This window comes from Nestor notabilis, unplaced genomic scaffold (assembly GCF_000696875.1).
Source record: "Nestor notabilis isolate BGI_N333 unplaced genomic scaffold, ASM69687v1 scaffold12567, whole genome shotgun sequence".
Lineage (NCBI taxonomy): Eukaryota > Metazoa > Chordata > Aves > Psittaciformes > Psittacidae > Nestor > Nestor notabilis.
This window is the reverse complement of record NW_009937866.1, coordinates 98,339-110,647: the sequence shown is the minus strand read 5'-3', so window position 1 is coordinate 110,647 and position 12,309 is coordinate 98,339. Positions and strand designations below refer to the sequence as shown.

The following is a 12,309-nucleotide window of genomic DNA, read 5'->3' as shown; positions in this document are numbered from 1 at the left end:
AGGGTAGTTAATGTTTTTTGCAATTATACCTAACAGTTGGAGATGTACTTGACTGGAGTGACTCAAATCTTATATAAGTAATTCTGGTAATTATCCTGCACCTTGAAAATAAGGCCCGAACTATAATTATTTATTGGAGAGATATTGCAAGAACTATTCTGTGTTAGAATAAGGCAGATCCTTAACATAGTTTTAATGTAAATGCTGAACACTGTCTTTTAAGATACTAGTCTAGGTATGCTATTAACATGTATGAAGGAGGTAAATGCTTAACAGAAGACAGACAAGTTAAGTACACTTTTTGCAGTAATCAAGCATTTGCTTTCAGCAAGTCCTTTACCTAGGAGGAGTCCACTTCAGCATTATAGTAAAAGTGTTACTTAGGTCCATCTGTGGTTCTGAGGATGCCTCTGACTCGCCAAGGACTCCAGAGGGATCAGTTGATATGCTGCATCTATAAAAACAATTTAAGTAGCTCTAAGTAAGTCTTTGTGCCAATTATGTTAATGAAGCTGCAAGGGGACTATGAATTTAGAAGTCCTCTAAAGTCCAGTATTGGCCCAGCAATTCAGAAGCTTCTTAACAAGACATTTAAGTAGGGCTCTTTAATCTCTCTAATTGGTGCTTTGGAGTGTAGAAGAATACATGAACCCTGCTGTGTTCTAAAAGCAGTAGAACATCTTCACTAGCCAGTAATACCTAGTGAAAACAGAATTTCATACTGTACTGTACATACTTCTGTACTAAATAATGATGTGGAGATGTTTCATTTCACTGCTACTTGTCAGTGCAGCTTTGCTGTTGAATGGTGCTTGACTGCAGCTGTGCTGGAAGTGGATCAGCTCTGCCCTCCATGACTGTAATGTCCCGTTCCTGGGCATTGCTGAATATCCTGTTTGGGAGCTAAGGGGAGAAACCAAAGAGTAGCCAAAGGACCTGCTGAGAGAACAAGAGCTTTGGTGCCATGATTACTCTCAGGAGCCCTCAAGCCTCACCTCACAGAGTAGGATTTTTACAAACTGAAGATGGGTTATTTAAACTTGGATACTAAAACTTGGAAAGACTAGGAGTAAACTTAAAGGTATTTAAATGTAGAATAACAACTTTCTCTCACAGAAGTATAGCTCTAGTGGATGCTAGGATTTTTAAAACCATTTCATTTAAAGAAAATCTGTAAGGTTGCTACTTTCTAGCTGTAGCTTTTATCCCAATCTCACTTTCAACTCCTATGTGCATTCTCTTCAGAGTGAGACTTATGTAATGGTAATGTGTGTGTATGTATATATATATATACACACACATATACACACACATTATGTATGTGTGTATACACACACACATTAGGGTGGCTTAGGTGTCTCCCATCTCTTTTGCCTTCTGCGGAAAAAGGGAGTAGGACAAACACACATCTTGGTGGGTTCCAACGTTATCTTGTCCCTGATTACTCCTGCTGCAAGCTTTTGGCTGAAGTTCTGAAGAGCTCTTCTACTTTTCTTTTTTTTTTTATCTCCAGAGTTTACATTCATTGCAAATTTTTTATTACCTCTGGCTATTAGTTTTGTAGAAGAGGTTTACAGGGTGTCATCCTTATGATTTGTATAAGAACTCCAAGACAGTATAATGGGCCACCTGGCTTGTGCTTCAAATGAATAATTAGGCAATGTCATTTAATTTTTCCTTACCATTCATCCTTACTATTGGAGGAAGAATGAAGGCTACCCACTGATAGAAAAGAGTGCAAACCTGATGAATCCACTAGAGGAAGGATCTGCACTTTTGTGTTTATCCCATGCTAAGCAGAATTCAGATCATGGAACATCCAAGGAGATTTGCCCCCTACAGGACATCATTTATGTATGTTGACTTTACATATTATTCCCTCTGGAAATAAATTTTTCCCTGTAGTCCTGCTTTTTTCTACTGTTTCATCAAAGCCTTTATGTCATCTCTAGCTGGCCAAAGGGAACACACTTTTGCTGTGACTCATTTTTGGTGGTGTTTTTATTTTGTTTAGGGGAAGCAAAAAGGTCTGTATTTTGTAAGGATATTTTCAGAGGCATTAATTTATTGGTGTAAATGAGGGGGTTTTTATCGTAACTGATATCTGTCACTCCTCTAAGTTGTAGGATATAAGTTTGAGTTAATCAGAACATGCAGGAGAAGGAAAATTGGCACAGGACTGTACTTCAGATACAAATGTTGTAACCATATTAGCTTTTCACTTGAATGATTAACTTGTATATGATCACACCTATGTATGTGCACATAAACAACCATTTATTGTTATTTTTGTGTTACCTACTCAAAAAGGCAAACAAAGTCATTTATATCTATTTAATAATCTCTTGGGGTTTAAAAAATAATTTATCATGGTTAAAACCTTGGAATGAGAGAGAGATCTTGCCAAAATAATTTTAAAATGTTCACAGTGGCCTGTAGGCTAATGTTTTTTAACAAAGTTATCAAATATAGTTGTATCTGATATATCTTGCATGAAGGCTAATTGCTCTTCTGAGCATGTTTATTTTAAGGAGTCTTTTCTATATTTGTGCATTTCATAAGAATATTTGGGAGGAGTGAAGTATGATGCATAAAGAGGAGGCTTCACTCTCTTCAAGACTCTTGTGGAAGAAATACTATGTGAAGTTTTTATTGTGTGTGTGTAGTTTATAGTTGTTTCTTTGTAGGTTTAGAAGAAGAACCACATGTGGATATCCCACTTCCCCACAATCCCATTGCTTTGGGCAATGAGTTAGTGCAGCAGATATTTTGTTCTAGAGCTCTGCACAATAATTTCTTAAATGTTTTAATTAACATCAACCTGTCTTTCCTGTAAATTACTCTAAACACCTGTCTCTGTTAGATACTTCAGAAATTATTTTGAAAACTGTGTTTTGATTATCCTTCCCTTTTACTCTGACAAAACTTTAGTTTAATTATCACATGAAAAATTTCACAAACTGTTTAAGGAAAATCATATGTATAAATTCATATAAAAAACCTTCACAAAATACTTTTTTTGTAAAGTGCTTTTTTATTATGCATTGTCAACAGTTAAATGGTACGTTGCTCTTTCACGCAAGCTGGAATAGTGTTAAGGGAGCAAATGTTAGTTCATAAACATGTTCAGGGAAAAAAGTGCTAAATCTGCATAAGTTTGTACAGGTTTAAATATGGAACTGGAGTGCTGCTTCAGTTAAAATGACTTTGAATTAGTTCTGAAACAATCACTAGTCTTAATTGTCCAGTGTTCCCAAACTTTGTTCCAGTTCTACCTTGGATGTTTGTGTTTCTCCTGTGTCAAAATTTACACACTTTTTTTTTTTGTTTTTCTTCCCTGTCATACAATATAATGTCATAGTAGCAGCTCTAAGAATATACCAAAACAGTACTGTTCACCATCCAGTTGTAGTTACTTTTCAACGAGTCCATTTCAAACAAAGTACTGCATATTATTGGAAAAAAAACCCCAAAACAAACCCAAAAACCAAAACAAGCAACCCCCCAAAAACCCAACCAAACCCTAAATCCTGTACTATGAGCTAACACAACAAATGTACACAGGATATCATGAAACAATAGCTCAGTTACAATAATAACAATACATAAGAAAACAACTATGGAAATGTTTTTTTCTGGTTTTGTGCACACCACTAGGTGATTCACATCTTAATTTGTTACAAATGATAGTAAAATTGAATGATTGTGTTTCTGCAGGACAGTCATGTAGTAAAATATTTCTTGTGACGTTTAGGAAGACAGAGAGACAAGTTGTTTTAATTACAGGCTGAAAAAATAGGAACTAAGCAAGTAAAGTCCAAGTAATTGACAGTATATAATACAAATTTTTATATTAATTCATAAATTCCTCTAGGAGGACTAAAATAGCACGAAAAATACCTATTTATTACATACTTTGTAATGAGTGACAGATGTAGGTGATCACTTAGCTGTTTTATTAATTTTCATCATAGAATCTATTTCTTTTAATTTGTTCTTCTATAGTGAGCTGTTTGAACTTGAATTTCTCACCTTGGAATGATGGAACAGCTGTGTATGTTGAGCTCAGTAAATCTAAGCTTGTGTTTATGTCATTCTTTGACAATTTGATTATTTCAGTTTCTTGACAGACATTAATATAATTCAATTCTGTATCATAATTCCCATGTTCTTCATGGGCTGCAGGAACTTTTAGTTATATCTACAGAGTGTATTAAACCACAGTCTAAATCCAGGTTGTTGGTGTTTTTTTTAAGAAAAGATGTTTTCAGAGCGTCAGATAAAATAGTATTTAAGTTTTTGTCATATTTTGATTCTTCTCCAGTGCATACCAACTCCATATCAACAGGCAATGTTGTATTAGTTGCCTCCTTTAAAACTAATGTGCTAGTAATATGAGACTTCTGACAAGTGGCATCTTTATTAAATTGAGCAAGATTATTAGAGGTAACAGTATCTTCATCTTTTGATTATGTTCATCCTGTGAAACAGTTACAGTATCACTACAATAGCTCTCATGAGATTCATGCATCTCAAATATTTCTTCATTTCCAGACTGATTTTCCAGCTTTGCAAAGGCATGCTGCGATACAGTGCAAATTGCATGGCTTAATGCTGTCATTGGGTTAGTTGTAGCTGAGAGAGTTGTTTCTTGCCTAAAATGTTTAGGTGTGAAAAAGTGGCATAATTGTTATTGTTATTCAAGCTAAATTCTTTGTGATTCTTTTGTACTGTTACATCATCAATGTTAGTAACCTGTACAACTTCTGAACCAGCAGTTTCATTCATTTTTTTCTCTTGTTCCTTCCCAGCAGTATACACAATCACATTATCACCTTCATTAAAATCCTTTCCACTTTCCTCCATATTCTGTGATCCTCCTGTTTTATTCCACTTATCTTGCACATTCCCAGCTTCTTCATCTTTTCCCTTATTGCCTGCTTCATTTTTCTTTGCTTTAGAGGTATTTGTAGCTTCTTTTTCAGACAGAGCACTGAAGGATGAGTCTTGATTTTGTTGTGCATTTGCAGTGTTATTTTTATTTTGCTCTCTCACAGCATTTTCTTTCTGAGGATCCTTTTTATTGCCCAGAGGTTTATTTGTATGTAAATTAGAACCTTCTTGAGCAAAACCTTTGGGGGGCCACTTGGGCTTATTTATTTTAGCCACTTCTTCAATAGAAAATGTTTTCTTAGGTGTTACTTCATCTGTTGAAGGAGGCCATGTCAGCTTTAGTTTACCTCTTTCTGTGTTTTTTTTCAAATTACTATCCAAAATATCAGGATGAGTACCATCAGTACCTGAGTACAAGTCTTGATCAATGTCTGTAATTGGTTTAGGATCGACAGGTATACTATTAATGGGATTTGTTTCTTCAGCATGAGTATTGCCAGCTGAGCTACATCGATCTTTAGAATTCCATAATTCTTTATGCTGCTTGTGTCCAAAGCCTTCATCATAATTTCCTTTGGACTTGAAAAGCTGCTTAAAATGGGGTTTACAGTATATTTTTCCGTGGAGAGATGCATAATTTCCCAAGCTGCCAAATGGAAGAAAATTTGTTTTACACTTTACATATCATAAATCTTCTGTGAATTTTAAACTTTAGTTGGTATTTCAAGTACCCCTACATGACAGTATATATAGAGAAAAGGAAGAGCAAAAAGAGAGCAAATTCAATGTATTGGCCAATTCTACCCCAAAACAGAAGAGCAAAAAGAGAGCAAATTCAATGTATTGGCCAATTCTACCCCAAAACAGAAGTATTTAAAACTAATGCAAATTCCCATACAATTTCAAAGTCAAAATGAAGGAGAAAGGTCATGCTTTGTGATTTTAGAAAGAACATAAATCTATTCAGTTGTTGCACAGCATAAGCTTCAAATAACAAAATTCTGCAGCACTTCGGGGTTGCTGAGACCTTTTTCTTCATCATATTAAAGACTGAATTCTCTATTTTTCCTACGAAATAGGTGGAGAAAATACAGTGCCAATTTTCTGTAACCTTTGTGCAAATTATAGAAATTTGTGTTTAATTATATCTTGATTCTGCTCCTAAATGAAGTAGAGGAAATGTATGTAGCTAACCTCAAAAGTGTTAAAGTCTGAACTGTTAGCCTAAGCAGTCTGTTAGCCTATTTAACTGTTAGATAAATACTGCATTTCATATAAAGGTTACAGGAGTGGTTTGCTAATGCAGAGAATTATCATCATTCATCTTATGGCTGAGGAAAAGTAAGAGAAAATTTGGTCTGTGTTCAGATGTTTTAAATTCCACCCGAGTTTCTGTGTCTTCCAGATCATGAGCTGTCCTGGAGGTCTGGAGTAGTCAGCGGGAAACAATATGCAGAAGAATTTGGAAGGTAGTGGGATGAAGCAGTTCTTTAGAGAATTTAAGAGCCTTGTTCCACGTAATAGTTCAGGTGTCAGCAGCAGAGAAGAAAGGGGGAACCCAGGTTACCTTCCTGTCAACCCAACATCCTACAGGCTGAATAGCCTAGTTGAAAATAATTTCGGCAGCTGCATTTATATTCAGATGCAGAGTTCTCTGAGTGAACATGCAGTTAGTTCTTACCTTAATTGACTGCCACAGTGGTGACATCGGAAACATGATTTATGAAAATTCTGCCTGTCAGCAACCAGGCATTCCATTGGGTAAACTCTCTGTTGACAGAGTCTGCATGTCTCGTTTTCCTGAATCTGCAGTTTCTAGAACCACATATTAAAAAGTATGAGTTAGTTTAAGCCACCTATTATGATTTATTTTTAACTGTATAATTCATTATGCTTTGTTAAAACTGTAGTTTTCTTTATGCTTTAACTGGTATCTCAGCTGTCAATTTTAGGGCTTCATTTGTTCAGCTAACAATAATACTTTGAAAGTAGAAATACTACTCAACTTCCCCTTCTCAGAAATCCGTACGTTTGAAAAGACTATTCACTTCACTATACCAGGTACAGTATTTTCCATTTATTTTTAATAACTATTTATTCTGTGAAATGATATAGGATGATAAAAGGTTTACTGATATAAGTTGGAATTGAAAGGTTTACTAGTATAAGTGGAACTGAGTATAATATATGTATAATCTTTGAATCTATAATGTGATTTGGAGATCAATAAACAAGGCAAATGTTTGAAATTCTGAGGAGGAAGTTTTGCTTAGTCATGCCAACAACACATCAGGGAGTTCTACTTCTGTGGTAATCTGCAGAATGTACACTCATATGGTCCAGATATGCTATGGACAGAATTATTGGTGATTAAATTTTATAGTTTTCATTTTCAGACCCGATACTTTCTTCAGTTAGGGCTGAGTTAGCTAGAATTACATTAGCTAACTCTTATCAAATCCTTTCTTTAATGAAGTATAATTAATTTAAAAAAAACCTAGTGCTTTATAACGTAGAAAGCGTAAATAGAAAGTTTATTTCATACCAGTAAGGGACAGAAAGAAATAATGGACAATCTGTTTGGCTTGCAAAAATGCATGCTGCTTTTCTGTCTTAATTCCCATATTGCTGTGAGAACTGTACTAGCAGACAAATACAAATAGGGTGTACCAAATAATTGCTTGTATAAATATATCTTCATTAACAATAGTAATGGCCCTTGACATCAGCAGACAATTTGGCCCCTTTCAGCATTCTGTCTGGTTTTGGTTTGCCTGCTGGTATTGATTTTATAGCAATTCACAAATCAGGACAGAAAGTTATGTAGATTTTATAAGCACAGCTTTAGTTGCAGAATATCTCTAGTGCCCATAATGGGAGCTGTGAAAAATGCTGAAAATTAAATATCTTCAAAATAATGTGGAATTTGCAGTAAGAATAAACCACCAGTAAAAACTAACAAACAACAATATTCCCCAAAGAATTGTTAATTGTATAATAGAAAGCCTCAAATGTAGCTTAGGTTTTTGAGGGGCACTGAGTGGCTACACTGCTTAGTGATGTGAAGCCTGGACTCTGACGTCAGGTAGATAGGTGGGTTTGCTGCCTTAATTCAGACTAAGGCTGTGTCAACTGTTAAAATCGCTCTGCAGGAAATAGCAGGAAAATGTTTATGTTAATTTGGAAACTGTTTCAGTAATTTTTCTTGAACAAGAAAGACACTGAATTGTAGTTTACTTTGTCTTAAGTCACATCTTGTGCTTTAATAAACTGAAAACAGATGTGCACAAAACATGACCATTATTTTATCTCTAAAGCTATGTTACACAGGCAACGTTGTACTTCAGTTAAGAGGATCTTGCATTGAATTTAAGCAAGAGAAGTCGGGTGCATTCTGTGCACATTTCTAGCATGTTATTATTTCTCAAATACAACTGTAGTGCTATTTTGATTTTAATATCTATTTTTAGTATCTTTTTATTTTGCTCTGTGTAATTCAGGGTAGCACTTATGGCATTAATCCTCATAATTGTGGAAGAGATAGCAGCTAGAAGCTTTCACAGCAGTTCCAGCATCTTCCTGCAGTTCCATCAAGCTGATCAGCCTTCTTGTCTTTATGGAGATCTATGTGAATTCCTACATTGTATTTTTGTACTACTTGCGAATCATTGCCATCAAATTTAGAATCAGGAAGTGTGCTTTGCTGTGGTGTTAGAGGGGCTGCTGCTTCTTGTGTGGGATCTTGATCTTGCTTTGATTTTTGTGATGATGTTTCAGCTGTTCTGAAGTCATCTGAATTCTCTATGTGCCAAGCTGTGTTTCAATTAACTGCCTCGTGCCCATCACTGCTCATGTTTTCATCCACTGAGATTCCATGTACCATTTTAAAGATAAACAGGTCTTTGTTGGTCACAAGTAAAGGCTGTGTTTTAAATGTGCAGTGTACTACTCTAACATGCCCCTTTTCACTGTCTTCTGTGGACAGCTTCATTCTCCAGTCTTTGACTGAAGTTATCTCTGGTGACAGACAATGGCTGAGGTTCAAAATATTTTATGCATCTCTTCACACTTCCTTTAAGCTATTTCAGCCCAGACCTCAGCTGCAACAAGTTAAGGACATCCAGTGGGTTAAGCTGCCCAAGTTTATCTAGGTTCTGTGCTTCCAGCACATACCTTGGAGTCTTTACAGCACCACTGGAAACTTCTTGGATACTCCTCGTCATGATAGTTTTTATTCATAGGGTCCAATGGCTGCATTTCAAACATACATGTGTGTGAACACCTCCTCTAACTGATGCGAAAGCCTTGTCCATACCTTCTGCATAGCCTGGAGCATGTACATGCAGTGTATCAAGAAACTGGCTATGTATTTAATATTTCTACCTGCAATGCTTTCTGGTCTGCAATGCTTCTAGCTTTGTCTGGGTCTGGAGGGTCATCTTTAATTGTAACGAAAGGCTGGTTCTCAAAGACCCATCTTATAGAGAGGACCTCTCTGGATTTCACACCACTGTAAGCATTTTTTTTCTGGTCTTGTGAACATGTGAATAATGAAGGCAAAGCTATATGTAGCCTGCTGCAAATCTGACATCATACTCTGTGTTTCAGGTTCACCAGATAAAATCTTAGAAGTCTCATTCAGGTAATGTTTCTCGAAGAGTTTTCTTAATTGTAAGTGGGAACATGTGTATAAAAATCTTAGTTCACATAAGTTGCTTTGCTTTGGATACAGATCTATGGAGACTGTGTGCTTCATTGGAGAGCTGGATGATTCAGTGGACTAGGAAGTTGTGTCATTTCCAGTAGAGCTGTCATGGTGGAAAACTTTTCTGTGCTTCCATACTCATGGGATCTGGAGCAAATCATTGCAGAAGTAGCAGTTCCATCCTATTTTTACCTTAGTGCAGAAGTTTCCTGAGCCTGCTTGCTGAAGTAGTAGCAATAGATGATGAACTAACTGTTGAAGGCAATGTAATTTCCTGGTACATATTTTCCATCTTTAGGGAACAAAAGGGGTTGTTTTTTTTTTTTTAAAATATAGTTACATATTTTTTATTTTTATTTTTTTTTTTTATTCTTGTCAAAAGCTAGTTCTGCTGCAAGCATCCCAGCAATAGGCTTATAGCAAGATCTGGAAAGACACACTGCATCAGCTAATGCTCAGAATGCTTAAAACAGACCTTTTGAAATAAAAGCTGCACTATTTTCACAGTGAAATGTGAAATACATACAAAATGCAAAATGATGATTGAACACTTTCAATCATCAAAATGAACAAATGAAGACTTTGCATTATAAGCATAATGTAAAGTTATGCTGTGGCTTATGCTCATTTTCATTTCTTCTGAAAGTGACATTTTCTATGCTTCTTGGAATCTGTGGTGACAGAAATTATACATATTTGCAGATTCAAAACAAGGAAATAAGAGACTGTATTCAGCAGAGGAGGACAGGAATGCAGGCATTTTTATAAAGGTCTACTTATTTTGCTTATCATGTGCTGTGAGTACTTGTTGAGCCTTCCAACATATTTCATATTATGTGCACTTAATTTCTAATGTCCGTATATTCCCACCACTTTCATAGGTTGCTTTTTTAATCACAGTCAAAATAGAAATTCAGACTGCGTGACAGACCAATATCTTAATTTCACCCCTTCTAATTTGCATAAAGATCCCTCTTATTAAAAACACAGACCTTTACTTCTTTTGCAGGTGTTGCAATCTCTCTGTCAGAGTGAACAGCCTTTTCCTGAACTGTCCTTTCAATCTGCTGTTTTAAAATCTGTGTTACAGTCTTCGGGAGCTCTTCGTTCTGAGCTGCATTGATTACTGCAATGGGAAGAAGAATAAAAAAGATCGGTTTTCCTCCACCCTGCATTTTATGAAATTGACTTTATCAGTGAATTTTAAAACATTATTACATAAGAAAAATTGCACTTAACCTTGCAGAAGTCTAGAAAGTCACTTTATCATGAACAGAAATCCATTGAGAAAACGACAGAATAGTTGCTGAGGGACGTGTTATCTGTCACCTGCTGTTTTGCCATATCTGAGTGGAGTGGCAGGGCTAAAGGTTGACAGTTCTATGGGAGAATATAATGTGTAAATTCTAATACCAGGATTAAACTGCTGCAGCAGCAGTGTCTTAACACTGTGGTCATATTCTGCAGGGATATTCAGTTCAGCTATAAATCAAACCTTTCTCATCTACAGTTCTGTATATACATGGGCTAATGTTTGCCTGTATTTTCAGACAATTCTTCAGGTCCCCAGTTTTTTTCAGGCAACTGAATGCACATGTTAAACCACCTCCTTATGCAAAAGCCATCTCTCTGCCCCAAATTCTAAACTAATTTCTTAAGTCCCATTGAATTAAATGTATGTGCTTTGCAGAGAATTCAGAGCAATATGCATTTTCATGTTTGTATGCTAAGACCAGCACATCTGTGTGAGTAAAGACATTTGCCATTGCACACTTGTGAGCCTTTATTTTCCTGCCACTTCTTACCTGTTTCATCAGTATTCTGAGTGAATGTGGAAGACATTTTTATCTCATGAGTAACTTGCTCACGATGAGAAACCTGCACACAAAACCTTTACTTTACTACAGGATTTAGTGAAACATACAAGAATTTTCCATACTCAATATTTAAAATATATGTATTTAAAATGTTCAATTAAAGAAAAATAGGAATGGAAACCTAATTAATTACCATGTTAAAACAATAATAAATTAAAATCACTTAATAAAACACCTTTAAAAACTTTTGCACTGCCTAATGAGGAAGGCTGTCAGCAAAACATCCAGATCTCACTGCACCAAGTGGTAAAGGAGGAAGAGGCAAAGCAGATATGTATCAGCATCAGTATAATTGTCCAATGACATGATTATTAATTGATACAGTTACCTCTTGTGTTTGAGAGGCTTCCATTTGACTTTCTTTGGAGGTCGTTTCATTGCATGCAGCTTCCCTGGTGCTGCTTGTATTTTGACTCCTACTTAATGTTTCCTAAAGACAAAAATAATTGCACATTAATAGCTAATAGTAAATTGGATTTTTTTTTTTTTTGCCTATGAAGGGTTTTCACAAATAAATTCTAATTTAGTGGTGTAACTAGAACAGTTATTTTACAGCAGAGTAAACTGATATTTGTTGCCATGAAAATTGGAATAGATTTTTTTATAACACAGAAGATCTCAATTTTTGTTACTCCAGCTGGACTTTAGCCAGCAGATACAGAAAGCTGCATGAATACCCACACTGTATAATTAGTCTGGAAGGGGATGAAGGTGACTAGGACTACTGGTTCCAGTTTTATGTGTTGTGCCATCAACTTGTTACCTATCATCAGTCATAAGGCTAATACAACTTTGTAAAAGGAAGTGTACTAAGAGATGCTGACTTCCTTCAGA

At 35.7% G+C, this 12,309-nt stretch overlaps 1 protein-coding gene across 1 annotated transcript in view; it reads right to left on the bottom strand.

Moving 5' to 3' along the window:
* Positions 1-4,172: 4,172 nt before the first annotated feature.
* LOC104409236 (xin actin-binding repeat-containing protein 2-like) overlaps positions 4,173-12,309 on the bottom strand; it is a 47,827-nt gene continuing 39,690 nt past the window's right edge. Inside the window, 6 exon segments of the mRNA XM_010019055.1 lie at positions 4,173-4,417; positions 4,507-4,662; positions 4,665-5,539; positions 6,575-6,708; positions 10,591-10,767; positions 11,804-11,905. Coding sequence (XP_010017357.1) covers positions 4,173-4,417; positions 4,507-4,662; positions 4,665-5,539; positions 6,575-6,708; positions 10,591-10,767; positions 11,804-11,905 — 1,689 coding nt within the window.